Source organism: Gracilinanus agilis, chromosome 3 (assembly GCF_016433145.1).
Source record: "Gracilinanus agilis isolate LMUSP501 chromosome 3, AgileGrace, whole genome shotgun sequence".
Lineage (NCBI taxonomy): Eukaryota > Metazoa > Chordata > Mammalia > Didelphimorphia > Didelphidae > Gracilinanus > Gracilinanus agilis.
In genome coordinates, this window is record NC_058132.1 from 91,483,724 (window position 1) to 91,504,477 (window position 20,754).

The following is a 20,754-nucleotide window of genomic DNA, read 5'->3' on the forward strand; positions in this document are numbered from 1 at the left end:
CTATACTCCCTGATCTAAGCATTGGTCCTCAAATCCAGTAGGTGCTAAATATGTTGTTTTAATTGAATTAAAGTAGTGGAATTTCAAAAGCTCCAAGGAAAACAGTCTAGCTATTCTCCTGGGAAACCCTGCAAATGAGGTATTTAGCTTTCAGAAATCACTCAGGCATGAGTGAAAAACCAGCCTTTAACTAGTAAAGGCTACTTCATAAATACCTAATTAACAATATATAAACACACAATGATCCCAAGGTCTCCCATGAGAATGCTCAACTGACCCAGAACAAGAGTCAAACTAAGCATTTGCTATAAATGACCATGAATTCTCCTGAAAGGACAATCACAAACTAAAGAAGACTGCTACCCAATGTGTTTTAAGCCCAGTTCCTCTCAGAACAGTAATAGATACTACAGAATCCTACTAGTTCATTCCTCTTCATCACTTGGTTTCCTTGGACCCATGAATTCAAGTCCAAGGCATTTAGTGCAGCTTCTGGCACATAGTAAGCAATACATAAATGTTAGCTATTATGATTAATAATAATAAGTGCTTATTATATTGGAATGTATTTATCCAAAGGTAAAAGACGGCCCTGAAATTTCTTAAATATGGGAGTAAAAAGGACAAATTTTTGTTTCACAAAAATTATTTTTGCAGCTGTGTGCAGGATAGATTAGAGTGAGGAGAGACTGCAAACCAGGGGGAATGCCACTTTAAAAGTTTCTGCAATAAGCCAGGCAAGAGGTGATAAGAGCCTGTCTGAAAGAGGGTAGTGGCTGTATTATTAGCAAAAAGAGGATAGAGACAAGAGATGCTATGGAGGTAGCTTTGACAAGACCTGGCAACAACTCTAATTATTATCATCATAATCTTTTTAAATATCATTTTAATTAAAAGTGATAATATCAACAAGTCATTTTATATGGTTCTTGCAAGTTTGTGAAGTGTTTTCCTCATAATAACCTTGTGAGGAAAGCAACATAAGTATAATTAGTCATACTTTACAAATGAAGAAACTGAAGCTCAGGGATAATCACAGAATCTCAAAATTAAAAGAAATCCCAAAGATTAATATAATCCAACCCATACCTAACTAAACATGAATCCTGCTTCTACTTCCAGTAATGGGAAACCCGCCAGCTCTGTTACTGTGTATTGGTTCCAAGGCGGAAGAGTGGTAAGGAAAGGCAATGGGGGTCAAGTGACTTGCCCAGGGTCACACAGCTAGGAAGTGTTTGAGGTCAGATTTGAACCCAGGATCTCCCGTCCCTGGGCCTGGTTCTCAATCTACTGAGCTACCCAGCTGCACCCCCCCCCCCCACCAGCTCTCTTTCCCAGGAACAACCCACCCTCCAAAGAAATCTGGCAGCATTTTCCTGATGAGCTAGAAGTGCCTCTCTATATATAATGGCAAGATTTTAGACTAGAGGAATATTAAAGATCATCTAGTTTATACCAGCAGAAAGAAACCACTCTAAAGTATAAGGAAGAAATAACATTCTGAAATGTGGAATGTGAACAAATCCTAGAGGGAAAACAAAACAAAACAGTGAAATGAAGGCTAGGTAGTTAACAAATGCAAATAGGAGGCTAATGGTCTTCATGAAATGCAGAAAAAGGAGACATGAGAGTCATGATGAGTAAGGATGAGTCTGTCCAAACTCTTGAAAGGGCAAGCAGCAACCTGATCAGTCAATTTGAAGTCTCAGGTCTGAATGGCAGGCAGGTATTAAAGAAGGGGAAAAAGGGCCAGCCTCCCCGTGACTTGCCTTTATCAAAAATCAGTTTTATTGTCTCTAGGATTCTGGAAGGCTCTATTGCTGCCAAACTGAGGCACTGTAAGAAACAGAATCATACTTCATTATTCGAGAATAATGTTCATTAGTGTTGATGATGAAGCTCCCAGCAGCACAAATCATAACCACATCTCAATAGACAAGTTTCACAAGTTTCTACAGCCAAAAACAAACAAACAAAAAACATTACTTGGAGCCAGCTTTCTGGGGATGAACCACAATGGACTTACAGCAGGCTAGTCCTCAGACAGTAGATACATGGCTTACTGTAGGACATATCATCAAAGCCTTTCCAGCTTGAAAAGATTTGTCAGAACCTTCTCTCTACAGGCATAGCTATGGAGGACCGGAAGTCACCTCCATATCACAATTAAGAAAGATTTCAATCCTATGACATCTGAGGATTATAGAGCTCTTCTGGCTATAAATGCTTTCTAAATATTGCAACTATGGTCTCAATTTCCTCATCTGTAAATAGTTACTATTTCCTCTTCTTAACTTACAATTCCCCAAAAGCATTTATCAAGTACCACCTATGTCAGGAACTCTGTATGACACTGGGGATATGAAAGTCTCAGGGAACTTGTGTCCTCCTAAAAGCTACTGTGGGGTTCCAGTAAAATGAAGTGACTTGCTCGAGTTCACAAAGCAAGCAGGCAGTAGAGCCCCAATCAGGAAGCACCTTTCACTGCCTTGTGATCCAGGACCAACATTCTTTCTGTTATAGCACACTCCCTCCTCACAAAAGCTATGGTTTACCCCACACCTATATTTCACAATGAACACTAATAACCTAACATCCTAAAAAATGTTCATCACAACCTTGGAGAAAAAATCTGGCCCCAGAATGTGAGCCCCTCTGCTTGAACTCATAAAAAGGAGTTAGAGAAGCTGCAAAGGTAAGGTCCAACACCTAAGCATTTAATGATAGTTTCGAGGTCCTACTACCTTGGTGAGGCTTAGCCTAACTACATCCACAATAGCACACGAAAGCCAGAGCTATCCCATAGAGTTAGGACTTGGAAATAGAGCTGCAAAAGTGACAATTATACTACTAGCAATTTAGCTCATTACTCCCTTCATGTATAAGGACAGAAGGAGTAGGTTACTGAGTATGGGAGAGAAACAAAGAACTGGGAAACATCCTAAGAAAAAGTCTTGGACTTGGAACAAGAGACCTAGCTCCACAGTTATGGTGTAAACATGGGCAAGTTACTTAATCTGAGCTTCAAGTTAATCATCTATAAAATGGAGATAATACCTGTGCAATCTAACTCATAGGGACATTATGGGGGAAAATGCTTTGTAAATTTCCAGTGTTACAGGAAATAGTTATTAGCAATAGCAATAACATTAAACTCAGAAGAAAAGAGATAATAGGAATAAATCCCTTTTATTTTTAATAGGGTATAATGTTTTCCAAATCCTTTTTACATATACTTTCTCAGCTGATCTTTATTATATCATTGTGAAGTAGGAGGACAGGTGTTCTCCTGATAGATGGAGAAACTGGAGTCCAAAGAAAGGAAGTATCTTGTCTGTGGTTGCACAGTTAATAGTACATCAGGCATGAAAACTTACTCCAGATTTCAAGCAGACTGTTCTTTATACAACAGATTTTGCAGAAAGAAAAATGGAGGATTAAAGAACTTGAGAAAACATGGCCTTTCAGACATCTCAAAATGGATGTCCAGTAGATGAGCAGATGTCTTAATTTCAATATGTCCAATACAAAACTCATAATCTTTCCCCCTAAACCCTCCTTCCTCCTTCCTATCTTCTCTGTTGATGTAAAAGGCAACTCCATCCTCCCAGGCCCTCAGGCTCCCAAGCTAGGGAGTCCTTGACTCCTCATTGTCTCTCACCTCCTATAGTAGGTCTATCAATTTCACCTTTGCAATATTTCCAAATAAGCTCTCCTCTGGCACTGCCACTACTCTAGTACAAACCTTCATCACACCTTGATTACTGCAATAACTTGCTGATGGATCAGCCTGCTTCAAGTCACTCCCTACTTCAATCCATCCTTCATTCAGCCACCAAAGTGATTTTCCCAACGTGCAAGTCTGACCGTGTTACCCCTTCTACTCAATAAACTCCAGTGGCTCCCTGGCACCTCTAGGATCAAATATAAAATTCTCTTTTTGACATTCAAAGTCCTTCATAACCTAGTCTTCTTATATCTTAGTCCCCATCACATACTCTTCAGTTCAGCGACACTGGCCTCCTGGTCATTCCATGAATAAGACACTCTGTCTCTTGTCTCAGAACATTTTTCTCTGGCTGTCCCCAGTCCCCCTCTCACCCTCCCCATGCCTGGAATGCTCTCCTTTCTCTGCTCCAACTACTCACCTCCCAGGCTTTTTTTAAGTCTCAACTAAAATCCCACCTTCTACAGGAAGCTTCCCTAACCCATCTTACTTCCTGTATCTTCCATCTTTTATTTATTTCCTATTTATTCTGTACATAGATTGCCCTGAATATATTTGTTTGTTTTTTCCCTCATTTGATTGTTTGCTTCTTGAAGATAGGGACTATATTTTGCCCCTTTTACTATCCTTAGCACTTAGTACAATGGCTAGCACATAGGAGGCACTTAATACATGTTGAATGAATGAAGGAAAAAGAGAAGGAAAAAGAAGGAAAGGAGGAAAGCTGTCCAAGAGATAAAATGCAGGGAGATCAGCAAGGGAAGAAAATGTTTGGCAGCAAAAACTAAAAAGACTTCAACTGTTGCTTTAGTAGCCATAAAGCCGTCTCATATCCTGTCCAGCCATCCAAACTAATTATCAGGTGTCTGGCTGGACACTAAAAGAAACAAGCATTTGCAAGACTGCTCAGTGGAGACACAGAACAGAACTCCCCAGGGAAAGTCTGAAGGGTTCACTCCCTCATCTCAGCAGCCTTTTCCTCTATACCCATTAGCAGTAGCAGTGAGAGAGAAAGAGATCAAGAAAACTAAATATGAAAAGTCTGGGATGCATGTCTGCTTTGATATACCAGTAGGTTAGTCTAGGTAATGCTGCCTGCCACTCAACCACCCTAATCTGGCATGAAGTCCTGCTTTCCTTTCTCCCGAGAGAACTCAGATCAGGCAACTGGAATGCAGCGGAAGGGAAGCATGGTATGCACCTCAAAGCACCTCTTCCACAATGATTTCATCAACATCCAAGAATAAATCAATAATTCACATTTATATAGTCCACTATAATCCACAAAACACTTTGCAACAATGGCAGTACAGTGTTACCTCCATTTTAGAAGTGGGAAACTGAGGATAAGATATTAAATTACTCACAACATCTCATAGCAAATAAACCACAAAGAAGGGCTCTGAACTCTTACGACTAAGCTTAGTACCATCTCTATTCTATTGTCACTGCCTCTCTACTTTTCTGAATCTTGACACCAGCAATCTTCATGGATGTTTTGGAAGTAGAAGAGTACATTCTTCTTATGAGATTGAAGTGAAAGTGGAGATGGTAGGGGAAGGTCACTGCAGAGACCTTAAAAGACTTAGGAGAGTGATTAGAGGGATCCAGAAAAATAGAGTGTTTCTAGGCTACCCATACCTCTCATGAGATCTACTTCCAAAATACCTCCATATATATACCCTTGATCCTATTCTATCTCATTTTCTCCAATGGAATTCCTCTCTACTATCCTCACTCTCTCACTAAACATCAATCTCTCCCTATTATTGGCTGCTACCCTGCAGCCTACAAATTACTGCGTCTTCCCCATCCATAAAAAAACTCTCCCTTGATTTAACCATCTCCAAGAGTTATTGTCCTATAACTTTCCTCCCCTTTGTAGTTAAACTTCTTGAAAAAGTTGTCTATACCTCTAATCAACAAAAGTCAACCATGATTCTAGAGGTCTGATGATGAAGCAACCTCCTGACAGAATGATGGACTCAAGGTGAAGACTAATACATTTTTTGGACATAGCCAATGAAAGAATTGGTTTTGCTTGACCATAAATATTTATTACAAGGCTTTGTTTTTAGAAAGTACAGAAGGAAAGAGGAGGTAAATAGGTAGAGAAAATAAATATTTGTTCACTGAAAAAAAATACTAATTTTTTTAAGGGAAGCCATCTACACTATCTGCCTCTATTTCCTCTCCTCTCACTTCTAAACTCTCTGAAGTCTGGCTCTTGACATCATCATTCAACTCAAACTTCTCTCTCCAAAGTCACCAGAGATCTCTTAATTACTAAATCTAATGAACTTTTCTCAGTATTCATCCTTCTTGACCACTGTGAGGATTCTGACACTGTTGATCACCCTCTTCTCCCAGAAAATCTCTCCTTTAGGTCTTCATGAAGCTATACTCTCCTGGTTGTCCTGCTACTTATTTGACTTTCTTAAGTCTCCTTTGTTGGCTCTTCATCTAGGTCACCCACTAACCCTGGACATTCCTCCAAGGCTTACAATTGCCTCTTGGATAATGTGAACTAGTTATCTCATAGACATCTCAAACTCAACAAACCCAAAACATAGTTTGTTATATTCCTTCTCCCAAAAAAAAAATCCCTTTTTCTCACCTACTATAACAGGGCACTACCACTCCTCTCATCAACCAGGCTCATAATTTAAAGGCTCCTTTTGACCCCCTCATTTATATTCACCCCAAATTCCCAATCTGTCACCAAGATTACTCATTTCTATATTCACAGCTTTGTATATGTCCCTTTCTCTCTATTCACATAGTCACCATACTGGCATAGGCCCTTATCACCCCTCACATAGATTACTAAAATAGCCCTTTAATTGTTCTTTCCTCAGGTTTCTCCCTACTCCAATCCATCTTCCACTCTGCTGGCAAAGTACTTTATCTAAAGCTTAAGTTTGATCATGTCATTTCCCCTACTTAATCAACTCCAATATCAAATATTAAATGCTCTATATATGACATTTAAAGTCCTTCACAATCTGGCCCCTTCCTACCTTTCCAGTCTTCCTCCAAAGTATATTTAGACTAGAAATGTAGCAGAGTTTGGCCTTGCTATTCCTAGAATATTATACTCCATCTCCTAATTCCATGCCTTTTTATCTGGAAATGTATTCCTTCTTCACTTCCATCTCCTGGCTTCCTTCTTGATTTAGTTCAAATCCCACATTCTAAAGGTCTTTCCTAGTTCTTAGCACTTGGTTCCTTCCCTCTAAAATTATCTTCCACTTACACTGTATATATTTTGTATGTACAACTTTTTTGCATGCTGGTTCCCCAGAAGAATGTGAGTTAACTTGAGGGTAAAGACTGGGTTTTTGTCGTTCTCTATATTTCCAGTGCTTAGCATGGTATATGTAATAAGTATTTAATAGATTTGTGCTGACTGACTGATCCAAAACCATCTTAAAAGAAAAGATTCCCCAGAATTATATTCTATTATATTCTATATCAGCTTCCATATAACAAGAAAAAAAATTAGACTGGGAGTTAAAAGCCCCAGGTCCCACAACCTTGTCATAAACTTGCTATTTGATCTTGAAAATGTCATTTCACTTCTTAAGCCTCAGTTTTCTCCTTTGTATAATTAGGTATGATCTCTACCTTCTCAACAGAGAGGCAAAAGATTACCAGGGTAGAACATTGTATGTCGTAATTGTCCTTTGAGATCACCATATCAAGGTGCCTTTATTTTGTTACAAGAAAGGATTCAATGGGGGTGAGAAGAAGAAGGAGGAGAGAGAAGGAATCAAAAGTATTTCTGGAAATGAGATTTTTAAAAGTATTAACAAAACTTACAGATTTTTTAAATTTAAGAATGAATACATAAAAGAGGGCTTGGTTTGATGATTTCCACCTTTATTATGTTCCCACTCCAAACTTCCCACAGTACCCTGAGGATTTATGGGCCCAAAAAAGAATATAATTCAATTCAACAAACATGTATTAAGTACTATGGGCAGGGCCCAGTGCTAGGTACTACAGATACAAAGATAAAAAAAAATAACAGGGTGGGGAATAATGAACAATGACGATCCCTTCCCCCAAGGCTTACTCTAGAACCTGTTCTTCCAGACTCCTTTCACTAGTTGACACAGATTGAACATATGCATGTGTCTACAGCTCTTGTTATAAGGAAAAGCCTCATTAATTCTTCCACCCCAACCATTCAAGATTTGAAATAAATATGAATACAGTCCATTCATTATCTGCCCCACCCCAACTTCCAGGGTCCATGAGTTATAGGATATAGACAGTATAAAGGATATAGTGCTCAGAAACTATATATAGTTTTGTGGGCTTTTTTTTCACCTTTACTTTAGTATCAATTCCAAGGCAGAAGAGCAATAAAGGCTAAAAAAATAATAATAATAACTCACCCAGGGTCACAGCTAGGAAATGTCTGTATCCCTCCTCTATTTTGTACATTTTTGTTAATTCAGACAAATACCACCATTTGATTACAAATTAAGAAAACTGGGTAGTGAAGTAGAAAAAAAAACATTAAATTAGGAAACAGGACATGTTGTTAAGAGTCCTGCCTAATTATGTCAAGCCTATGGCCTTAGTCAAATTATTTCCATTCTGGGCCTCAATTTCTTCCTTTGTAAAATGAGCAAGTTAGACTAGGTCACCTCCAAGTCCCCTTCCAGCTCTAACACCTATGATATCTGCATTATGATTTTTTTTTAAGGAAAGATAGACACACAGAATGTATCTAGAGGGTAATAAGGATGGAGAAGGATTTGGAGAACATGCCACAAAAGGTCAGTTGGAAGAAAGAGTAATAGTGGGACAGCTAGGTAGCACAGTTGATAAAGTGCCAGGTCTGGATTTGGGAGGACCTGAGTTCAAATCTAATCTCAGACATCTCCCAGCTATGTGACCCTGGGCAAGTCACTTAACCCCATCCAACTGCTGGCCCTTGTTACTCTTCTACCTTAGAACTGATACTAACACAGAAGCTAAGGGTTTAAAAGGAAGAAATTGTGCTAATAAGCCTAGAAAAGAATATTAAAGGAAAACATGACAACTTTCTTTGAGTACTTATAAATAGCTAACATGTATATAGCACTTCAAAACTTGCAAAGCACTTGACATATATTATCACATTTGTTCTCCACAACAATCCTATGAGGTAGAGGTTATTATCCTCATCTTACAGATGAAGAAATTGAGTCTGAGATTAGTTAAGTGATTTGCCCAGGATCACAAAGCTAGTATATGCTTGAGATAGGACTAAAATTCAAGTTTTCCTGGCTCAAGTCCACTGCACTATTAGCCATGCCTCCCAGAAATCAGACTGGTTCTGCTTAGTCTCAGAGGATAAAAGTGGGACAATGGGAGAAAGACAGGCAGATTTAGGCTCAATATAGAAAACTTCTCAAGAATCAGAGCAGTCAAGGATTGGCAAGAGCAGTAAGTTCCCCATCTAAGTTCTGCCAAATGAGGCAGTTTAGTATAATGCAAAGAATATGGACTCTGTAGCCAAAGGATCTAGATTCAAATCCTACCTCTGACACTTTCTATCTATGTGACCTTGGGCAAGTCACTTAATCTCCCTTTACCTCAGTTTCCTCAACTATAAAAAAAAGAAGTTGATCTAGAAGGCCTCTTAGGTCCCTTTAAAGGGCCTTCCATAGGATCTATAATCCTATAATCAAACAGAGGAGGAGAGCATAGAAGGGTATCTTCAGGTGAAGGCTACATGACCACTAATCAGAAACACTGTAGAGGAGATTCCTGTTTAGATAAAAGTTGAATTAGATATTCTTCAGGACTCTGTCAACTTGGAGACCCATGCTATGATTCTGTGAAATAAAAGAAGTTTCCTTGTGTTTGGTTATTTATCCTTCAGGCTTCAGCTATGGATGAGACTAAATAATCTCTAAAGTTTCCTCTGGCTCTATAATTATAAAACTACATATAAATGTAGCTTTTTAAAGAGACCAGTAAAGGGGGAGGGGGACTGAGATGTATGTGTGCTACATTTAAAAGGTTCCTAACTCCCTAGGCAGTGACCCCACTTAATGCTAACCACTGTATTCTAGAAACTGGTTGGGAAAAGAATTGGCACGAACTACAGTGCTAAGCACTCCAAGAGGCCTGAGAGCTTTCTTAGAGAGTTGAGATAACCCAGAGGCACTAGACAGTAGCTATGAAATTTGGACCTGCTAGAAAGAAAGGGAGGATATGTAATAAGGTGACCAAGGGGCTCCAAACAGGGTTTGGCACAGTGCCGTTACTCAATAAACTTTTTCCACTGACCAGCTAGCAGGAAATTATGTGATATTCCCATAGCCCAACTGACATTTTTATACCTCTGCCTCCATAAAAAGTCCTCCTCCTCTATCTAGTCTGGAGAACTTTTTGGAAGGAAAGTTTCTCTGAACAACAGCCCTGGTCCTAAGTCTAAGAAGGCCTTGTAAGACCTAATGATGCCAAGGCCTATGGCTGGGTACTGAGGCCCACAACAGTTTCAAGGCAAGACCTGCTTCCTATGCCTACAAAAGGGCAGAGTACCTTGCCACAATGAGAGGTCTTTGAAGTCATACTGAGGAACAAGAAGTCCCAGATGACCACAAAGATCACCAAATGTAATCCAGAACAAGAATTCTTTATACAGCATCCCCAACAAGTAGCCATCCAGTTTCTACTGCAATATTCTAGGAAAGGAAGACTCACTACAAATCAAACTTGCTTAGTAACTACTTGCATTTAAATTAAATATGAGGCATCATAATTTTTCAGTCAGTCCTTCTAAGTCTTTAACTAAGATTCATCTTCATAAGGATTCTTCATTTGTACATTTATTTCCATTCATTTTTCCTCACATGATCCTATATAATTAGTGTGCATCATTCTTTTGGTTTTCCTTTATTTGTTTTCCATTACTTAGCAAAAATCTTTCCAGATTTTTTTATATAAACCATACTTCATTATTCATAACTGCGCTGAAGTGTTCTATTACATCAATGCACCATAAAATCATCATTCCCCTTTCATTCAACATTTAAGTTGTTCCTAGTTTTTCCTGATTATACATAATTCTACTATTAAAATCATGGCACTGATAAGTAACAAAAAGATTCTATTGCAATAACTCTATAAGAGAGAGTTTAAAGTTACAAAGTGCAATAATGTTTTGGGGTAAATAGTAAAATTATGCCCATCTTACAGATAAAGTCACTTGGGTTCAGTGCAGGCTTTTGTCCATTGTTGCAGAACTAATGGGAGGAAGAGATAAAAACTAGAATCCAAGACTTCTGACTTCGAGCCTAGTGCACCTAGTAGATTGGTGATGTAAGGGGAAATTGAGTGGCAAGAAGTTGGGCTTGAGTTGACCTTTAAAGGATAGGTAGGATTTCAGTGGGTGAAAGGTGTTGGGCAAAATTCCTGTTGAAAGAAATATGGAGAACAAAGACACAGTTGCAGTATTAAGTATGGCAAGTGCCAAAAAAAAATGTGACTGGAACTGAATATCAGGGAGCAGGGGCTCAAGGAGCAAGACACAGGTGAGTGAGAGACACTGGCATATGCAGGCTAACAGAGCTCTTCCAGAAATGGAGGCAGACTTCTCTAGACCCTCCTACTCCTACCCCAGGGAAAAGAGGATGCTGCTACATACTCACATTCAGTGTCCTTCTAAAGAAAATAAATCTTTACTCCTCAAATAAGGCTGCCAAAGACAATGCTGCCACAGTCCTGGTCACTACCAGCTAGATCCAAAGTTGTGTCAACAAAGTCAAAGCTTTGTCAATTTCACACCCTCTAGTGTTCTTCCCTGGGAAACTTTTCAATATCTTGGATGAACTCACAAACTTCAACAGGACCATATAACTCCTCACAAGACAGAAGAACAATGTCATAATGTGGCCCCTTCACCTCAACCCTTCCCTGACGATCTCAAGCCATAATGATCTTTTTCCTTAAGATTCCTATAGCACTTGTGATCTGCATTCTTCCTTGGGATTCCTGTATCACTCACTGACCTCTACTGCTCACTTGGTACTAGAATTAGGTACCTTGACTGGTACTAAAAATGTAATGATATTTGGGTCTTATTTCTCTCACTAGAGGGAGAACTTCTAAACAGTTGTGTCACACTTCTGTGTCTTCTAAAGTGCCTAGAATAGCAGTGTTGGACTAAAAGTCAGATGACTTGAATTCAAGTCAAGGCTCCCCTACTGGGCACATATAACAAATGTTCATGAACATATGTATAAAACACTATTTACATAAAGTCAGATCTGAATAAATGGAGATATGTTGGTTTTTCATGGATAGGCAGAGCCAATGTAATTAAAATGGCAACCTTAACTAACTTATTTATTCAGTGCCATCCTAATTAAATTACCAAAAAATTATTTTGAGTTAGAAAAAATAAAATTAATTTGGAAGAATAAAAGATTAAGAATATCAAAAGTATTAACGAAAAATGTAAAGGAAGGCAGTCTAGCAGTATCAGATTTTAAATTGTATTATAAAGCAATAATTATTAAAACAATCTAGTACTGGCTAAAAAATAGAAAGGTAGACAAGTGGAACAGAACAGTACTAAACAGAAGTAAAAGATTAGGGGGCAACTGGGTGGCTCAGTGGATTGAGAGTCTGGCCCAGAGATGGGAGGTCTGGGTTCAGATCTGGCCTCAGATTCTTCCTAGCTGTGTGACCTTGGGCAAGTCACTTAACACCCATTGCTTAGCCCTTACCATTCTTCATAGAAAAGAGGGTTCAGGAGTGGAATGATCTAAAAAAATGTAGGAGTGAGAAAGAGTTGCACTAGGACAAAGGGGAAAGAGAGAGGTAGAACGGGAAAAATCTCACATAAAACAGAGGCACAAGAAAGACCTTTTATAGTGGAAGGGAAAATGGGGCAGTGGGTGATGCGCATTCCTTAAAACTAATTTTCATTGGAAATGGTTCAAAGAGGGAATACATACACATACATACATACACAAACACACTCATTCAGCTGGGTAGAGAAATATATCTTACCAAATAGGCAAATAAGAGGGAAAGGAAATAAAAGATATGAAAGGAAGAATGGACTAAGGGAGGCAGTGGTCAGAAGCAAAACAGACTTTTTAGGAGAAACAGGATAAAAAGACCGAAAGAAGGATAAATAGAATAAGAAAGAATGGAGGGAAACGCACAGTAATCACAACTGTGAATGTGTATGAGTTAAGTATAAAATGGAAGTAGATAGCAAAATGGATTAGAAATCTAGCAATATATACAGGAGGTTTACTTGAAACAGATAGATTGTATATAAAGGGCTAGTGCAGAACTATTCTGTTCAACTAAAGTAAAAAGGGGGGAATCAATCATGATCTCAAACAAGACAAAAGCAAAAATAGATGTAATTAAAAGGGATGATCAAGAAAATTACATTTTGATTAAAGTAATGAAGTAATATCAAAAAATTTACAGCGAGTTTCTAATATAAAAGCCTTGTTTCTCAATTATATAGGGAATTGAGTCAAATTTACAAAAATAAGAGCTATTCTCCAATTGATAAATGGTCAAGGATGTAAACAATCAGTTTTCAAAAGAAGTTGGCTATCTACAGTTATATGAAAAATGCTTTAAATCACTATTGATTAAAGGCAAATTAAAACAACTCTGGGGTATCACCTCATACTTATCAAAAATGACAAATGCTGGAAGGGTCAAAGGAAAAAAGGTATATAAATGAGCTGCTGGTGGAATAGTAAACTGGTTCAACCATTCTGTAGGTAATCTGGAACTATAAAAGTGTACATAACCCTTTGATCCAGCAATACAACTATTAGATCTGTACCACAAGGAGATTTTTTTAAAGGAAAGGAAATAGACCTATATATACAAAAATTATAATAGCTCTTTTTGCAGTGGCAAAGAATTAGAAATGAAGGGGATGTTCATCAACTGGAAAAGGGCTAACAAAGCCAAGGCAGATGAATGTGATAAGAGTAATGTTGTGCTATAAAAAAAACAAGGAAGGTAACAGAAAAACATGGCAAGACCTATATGAACTGAAACAAAGTGAAGTGAAAAAAATCAGAAGATCATTGGGCAAAGTAACAGCAATGTTGTAATGATTATCAACCATAAAATATTTGGCAATCCAAAGGACTTATGATGAAAAAGTGATATATACTCCAAAGAGAGAATTTATGAACTCTGAGTACAAATTGAAGTACAATTTTCTCTCTTTTTTCCCTTTGTTTTACAATATGATTAATATGGAAATATGTTTTGCATGGTTTTACATGTATAATTGATGTCATATTGTTTGCCTTCTCAGTGAGTAGAGGTGGGTAGAAGGAAAGGAGAGAATCTGTAACTTAAAATTAAAAAGAAATTAAAATTTTGTTCTTGTTTTTTTCTTTTTTTTGTAACACGGCTAATATGGAAATGCATTTTGCATGACTTCACATTTATAACTGATATCATATTGCTTGTCTTTTTAGTGGATAGGGAGAGTCTAGAAGGAGGCAAAGAATTTAGAATTCAGAATTTTTTTAAATTTAAAAATGCTAGAAAAATAAACGGAAAATTTTTCTTAAAAGAAAATTAAACAAACAGTGATTTGGAATTGAAGGGCCAAAGTTTAAATCCCAGCTCTAGTACTCACTCACTCCCTATGTAAACTTGAACAAGTCATTTTTTTCTCTCTGGAGCTCTTGTTTTTTCATCTATAAAATAAAGTGTGAAGAGATCATTTCAAACTTTTTAGCTCCAGGCTCCACGATCTTTAGAATGTCAATATAGAATCAGATAACCTAAGTTTTTTGGCTCAATTTCCTCATCTGTAAAAATGGAATAATATACCTGCCTTACTGACAGGAATCGTGTGAGAATCAAAAAGAAAGCATAATAGACAGGAAACTGCTTTGAAAACAGTTGAAGGTAAGATACAAATGGTAGATATCATTGTTATTATTCAAAATAGTCAAAAGTCTAAATAAGCTATATCTTTGAGCACAAAAGGAGGCTAATATAAAATTATCTGAGTGGATAACACCTTCCAAATGGAGAAGACAGTATTTTTCCTGTAGACTGAAAAGTTAGCTTAAGGGGAAGATGGAGGACCAGATTTAGGCCCTGGCTCCATTTATTTAGTGAGGCCAATATGTTAGCTTTCCTGTGGAATCATTTCCCACAGGAAGCATCAGTGGCAGCCAAACTTAACAACTTACCAACTAATAGAAATACCACTTTGCAGCAAAGAAGCTTAGACTCAGACTGAAGGGAGCTTAGAACACAAAATGTCAAAGTTAAAGAAGACTTTAGAGGTCATCAAGTCTAATACTTCCAGGACAGAAATTGCCCCCTACCACATCCTAGCTAAGTGGAGCCTGAATTATCATTTGAACATCTCTAGTAATGGAGAATTCATTACCTCCCAGGGCAGCAATTCCACTCTGAGTAAGCTCTCACTGTTCAGGAAGTTTTTCTTTACATCAAACCTAAAACTTCCTCCCTGTTACTTCTACCCACTGGTCCTAGTTTTGCCCTGCAGAGGCAGAACAAACAAGTCTCACCCTTCTTCCATATAACAACACTCCAAACAAAGAAAACAACTATGAATCTTCATAATTGTACTCTCAATTAGCTAACCTCTCTCCACCTGGTCCACAAGGATAATATAACAGATTTTGACAAGTGTTTTACTAAAAATCTAGGTAGACTAAACATAGCAATGCCTTTATCTACCAGTCTAACAACCTGTTAGTCCAGCTTCTCCCCGTTTTTACAAAGCAGGTATTATTTCTATATTAACCCAATCTATGATTCTGAATCTTCCACCTAGGGTACCCTACCATGAAGGCTTTAGGAATTCAAAGAAGATAAAAGATAAAAATAGGGCGGAATAGTTAAAGCGTGTTTCCTATTAGAGCAACTATCTAAATGCTCTACTAGGTTCCTGGCTCCCTCTTCAGAAGTATCAACTTTTAAACAAAAGCCTAGAACAGCAGGCTATAACAGCAATAGATCAGCAAGCCTAGTCAAGCTGGCCTGATCTAGCTCCAGGCTCTGCCCCTCTCCCTTCAACCCTACCCACCTGCCCTTACCCTTGGCCTCAGCCCAGTTCCGGGAGCCACCCAGAGCTAAAAACAGCACAGCCCCCAAGATGGTAAAGCCATTTATAGTGCTGGAGGCGTCAGCAATGGGCCGGGCTGCCAGGAACTTGCTTCACTGAGGCCCCAGAACGAGAGCCCAGCCTGCCTTTCAGCACCATTTCATAGGCAAGGGATCACAGAGTTAGAGCTGGTAAGGATTTTAAAGATTATCCAATTCAATTCCTTCAATTTTCTTATGAGAAAATTGAGCCCAGAGTAAGGAGAGGGCTTGCCCAAGCTTATACAAGTAGACCAAGACTCATCTAAAAATTTAAAAACAACAAAGAATCTTTTTTCTCCTGTCTTTGTATTCTCCGACACTTTGCATGGTGCCTAGAACTTAGGAAATGCTAGTTAAATTACTGACTTTCCACTACACTACACCACATTTATTGTATTATAGAAAAATGATTTGTCTCTCACCTTTCTCAAGAGTTTTCAACCAAGCTGGATATACAGCAACTCTTGGCCTCAACCAAATTCAAAGCTAGAAGGGTATAAAACTAGGATTAGAACTACTGCTCAGCCTGCCTTTAACCCATAGATCTCCCAAAGTTGGTCACTATAGCTTTGACCCTTCACATTCAGCCCTGAAATTTTCTGGGAACCCAAGTTCTGCCCAAAAGTCAAGCAAGCCCAGAGCCTGACTTGCTGAAAGTGCCAGGCAACAATCAGTCTTAAGAAATGCAGGCTCAGGGGTAGCAGAGTAAGGCATAATGAGATACCAAGAAAGTGAATTAGAATTCACTTATAAGGGTTGGCCTTACCTAATGTCCAGACAGAGACACCATTTGTACCCACCCACTTCCTCATGGCACATCTTTCTGTGCCTCAAATGCCTATTAAATAAAAGTTTGGGGGTTTTTTGTGTGTTTTTTTACTAAATCCTTCAAAAAACATTCTCTTCAAACATATATGTCTATGTGACTAGAAAAATCTAAGACCACCTGCGAAAGAAAATCTACATCTTTGGCCCCTTCCTGCTCTTGCCATCTTGATGCTCTTACCGAGAGGTCTTATAGAGCTAAAGGGAACAAGAAAGACTAGGATCATTTTCCAGGGGAGAGGATAGGACTCCTGGTTTCTTCACACTGTAGCCCTTCTAACTGGCATCACCTACATACAAAAAAACTCCAAGACTTATTCTACTCGGGAAAACACCAACTTCTCCAGATCATACCAGGTTCACACAATCCACACAAGGTCACCCAATCCACAGATTCATCTGCCCAAGGCATGTCCCAGACTATTTAGCAAGCTATTCCCAAAAGAGATTCCCTAACTGCCATGGAACTCTGAGAAGTCCAGTCTGCTCCCTAGCATCTGAAGGGCACAAAGAAAAACTCAGAAAATACTCTTGCCTCCCAAGCTTCCTTAAGTAGCTCTACAATTTGCATCTATCCCAAGTACCTCTGTGTGACTGTTCAGTCAATTAATATTTATAAGAGCCTATTATATGCCAGGTATTATGTTAAATGCTGGGGATACAAAAAGAGTTTGTAAAAATCTCTGCCCTCCAAGAGCCTACAATCTAATGGGGGAAAAAACATGCAAAGAAATCTATGTGAAGCAAGCTATATACAGAATAAATAGGAAATAATTAACAGAAGGAAGGCACTGGAATTAAAAGGGGTTAGAAAAATTTTCTGTAGGAGATGTTCAGTTAACTGCTTCCTCTACTCCCAAGTCAAATACCTTAGCTAGAGTCAATGGAATATAAATAACCTCTACCTCACATTTATGAGATCACATATCTATTGAGGTATATTGGTTTACTCAGTACTTTCTTCACAAGAAAATAGTGCAAATTTTAATTTCCTTCACTTTACAGAGATGAAAGGGCAGCTAGGTGGCATAATGGATAGAATGCAGGGCCTGGAGTCAGGAAGACTCATCTTCCTATGTTCAAATCTGGCCTCAGACACTAGACTAGCTTCATGATCCTGTACAAGTCATTTAACCTTGTTTGCCTCAATTTCCTTATCTGTTAAATGAAAAGGAAATGGCAAACCACTCCAATATCTTTTCCAAGAAAATCCCAAATAGGGTCACAAAAAATCAGAAACCACTGAACAGCAATTACAGAGAAGGAAAGTGAGGTTCAGAGAGGCTAGATGAGTTAATCCATATTCACATAGCTAGTAAGCAATATGATTAGAATTCAAACCTAGTGTCTTGAATCCAAATCTAAACCTAGTGTCTTAAGTCCAAATTTAGTACTCTTCTTCCACTCTATCAGCCAGGGACCTAGTTCCAAGATACGGTTGTATTGAAAAATAATAGTAATCTGTGAACCCAGCACTGTATAGTTAGTACTTGCAGTTTACAACTACCTAGTTGGAAGGGAGATGGGAATCTCACAATAATTAAAGACAAAAAAATTGGAGTTTTAGGCATAGATGTGGAAAAGGTCAAAGTCCAGATATGAAGAAAGATGTAAAGAACACAAAAAGGCCTATAGATAGATCAGGCTAAGGTCAAACAAGGCCAGTTGTAAGCCAAGTAGAATAAGCTACAATCTCTAAAATAAAATTTCAAGCAAAGCTAGCCCTATTGCCTCCCAGAAAGAGGGCGGGGGGGGGGGGGGGAAGCCCCTGCTTCTCCCTGAAATCCCACCATCAGCACTTCATTCCTTAGCTTAAGGCTCTGATCCCTGCGCTACAATACAGGAAACCTCCTAGGAGAAGAGAATTTTTAACATGAAGAGTTGTGGGTAGCTTTGGATGGTTCATCATATACCTACTTCACAATCCTACCTTTGCAGACTATTGATCACCCAACAGCCCTGAGTGAACACCATCATAAAGAAGTAGGAGTCTGTAACATAGATTGGTAGATATTACATACATTAAGAACCTATTTATAAAGCAATCAGCAACTACAAGTGAATGGACAGATCTCAAGAGCCTATCTGTCCAAATCAGAGAAGCCTTTTTCATAAGGTTCACTCTAATCAGAAACTAGGAAGACACTTCTGCTCCCGGGGAAGAATCTTGAATCCTATTCTAACAGAAAAAGTTGAGAGCCACAGAATGACAAAGAGTCTATAACCCTCACTCCTCCAGCAGTTCTGCAGCTCCCAAAAAACCATGAACTACATTTCCTTTTTCACGCTGCTATTGGAGGGGACCCAGGCACCCTAAGATCACCATCAAAATCAGCCTAGCCATATACTCTCCCAACTCTCAGAGTTCAGTGCCTATGCAGAGTGACAGATTTGAAATGGCCCAGGCCAACTGGTGTTATAGATCTAAGTAAACCCCTGTGGAAGTGGAAGGGGGAAAGATAATTTTTCTCACCTCCTGAACTCATTATAAACATCAACTAAATTAAATGAATGTCCTTTGCAATAACATTGACAAAGGCCTGCAAGCCAAGAAAAGAAAATCAAGACTCATATATATGCCAGAATTGTAATGCTCTCCAATCAAGCAATCAAAGAGAGGTCTAAGCTCTTCAAAGGTTCTTCCTTACACTAACCCCCTCACCACGAATCTCACTTTCTGGTTGCTCTCTCAGGGTTAGCTGACTGCTTCCATGGCAAAGTCAAGGCAAAGCCACAGAACTTAAGAGGGAACAGGCTCTGGACTGTCAATGAATATATAGAATCAGAAGGAGACGGACTAGGAAGGTACAGAAAGGGAATATATATAGACTGTCAAGGAAGAAAGCCCTGGCAAAACATAGATAGGCTTCCTGGGAAAGATGGGACATGATTCCTCTGAGCTGGTTTCTTTAACCACAAGACAGCCTACTCCTCAAGGCTGCAGATGGCTGTCCTAGCTCTCAGTCTTTCATCTAAGTCATTTCTCCTGCATAACAGATACTGGGAAAGGGTCTTGAGCCATAGAGGCAAAGAGGGCCCCTCTAACACCAAACACAAAGCATTCTGGAGAGCATTAAGATGAATTTTAAACAGAGATTAGGCCATTTCTGGGCCCCTGAAAAGTAGCCAACAGAGGCCAGGAGGTCATTTCTCCACAAATTTGAAATCAGAGAATTTAAAGCCAACATCACCACCCACCCCAGCCACTGCCTCCATTTCTCAGCCCCTGTGCCTTACCTGCCACTGCTGATTCCTCAGGGCTGGCTCCTGGAGGCTTCTCTCCTTGGCCATGGTGCAGGAGGAGCACCCATAAAAGCCAGACTGCCAGGCGGGGGCTCACATCCATGATTGAGGGCTATGCGGCCAAGAAAGAGAGCCTGAACACCCTCTCCTTCAGCATTCGGCCTAGCCTGGCCCTCAGCCCTCGTTCCTGCTCCTGCTCTCAACCTCCCAAGCCACCTCCGCAGCCCAAGCTGGGCAGAAAGAGGGCAAGAGGGTTAAAGCCTAGGGATCCTCGTATCGAAGCCCGCAGAAGATCCCCTGCTAGCTTCGGGCACGCCTCAAAGTCCTGGGGCTTCGCAGCTTCCCTTCGAGTCCCAGAACACTGTCAGTCTGTCCTGCCAGCGGCTGCTACCGGTAAAGGTCAGGCTTCTCCAAGCCGTGAGTAGGGGGATTCGGAGCCAGGTCTCCGTCCTGGCCAGCCTAATCCTGCCCGCAGTGAGGAACAGTGACGGCCTGGGCTCTCCAACTCCTCGCAGCTGCTTTACCCCCCTCCCCCCTCCCAAAGCACTTGCCGCTTCCGGAGAGTTTAAGGAGGGAGGGAAAGAGGGAGGGAGCCTGTGGAGGCCGAGTGTCAGCCCCGTCGCCGCCCGCAACAACCGGCCCCCGCCTCCCCACCTGGAGGGCCGCGGGGTTCACACGCTGGCACGCGCTGAATGCGGCGCCCAGGGATCGGAGGATGTGGGACAGGAGAGACCACTTGCCCTCGACGGACCCCGGCCCCCAGGGAGGCTCCGGGACGCCCTCGGAGCCAGAGGATACGGGACCCAAAGTTGAGGGAGTTCGACCCC

At 39.8% G+C, this 20,754-nt stretch overlaps 1 protein-coding gene across 3 annotated transcripts in view; it reads right to left on the minus strand.

Moving 5' to 3' along the window:
* STIM1 (stromal interaction molecule 1) overlaps positions 1-20,253 on the minus strand; it is a 247,378-nt gene extending 227,125 nt beyond the window's left edge. The window contains exons 1-2 of one of the 3 annotated variants that reach the window (XM_044668082.1): positions 19,922-20,253; positions 5,997-6,019 (exon numbers count right to left, since the gene is read on the minus strand). In XM_044668082.1, the coding sequence (XP_044524017.1) occupies positions 5,997-6,019; positions 19,922-20,030 (132 nt within the window). In that variant the 5' untranslated portion in view covers positions 20,031-20,253. The remainder of the gene's footprint in view (positions 1-5,996; positions 6,020-19,921) is intronic. The other 2 variants (XM_044668081.1, XM_044668083.1) reach the window with 2 other exon arrangements.
* Between the last annotated feature and the right edge of the window lie 501 nt (positions 20,254-20,754).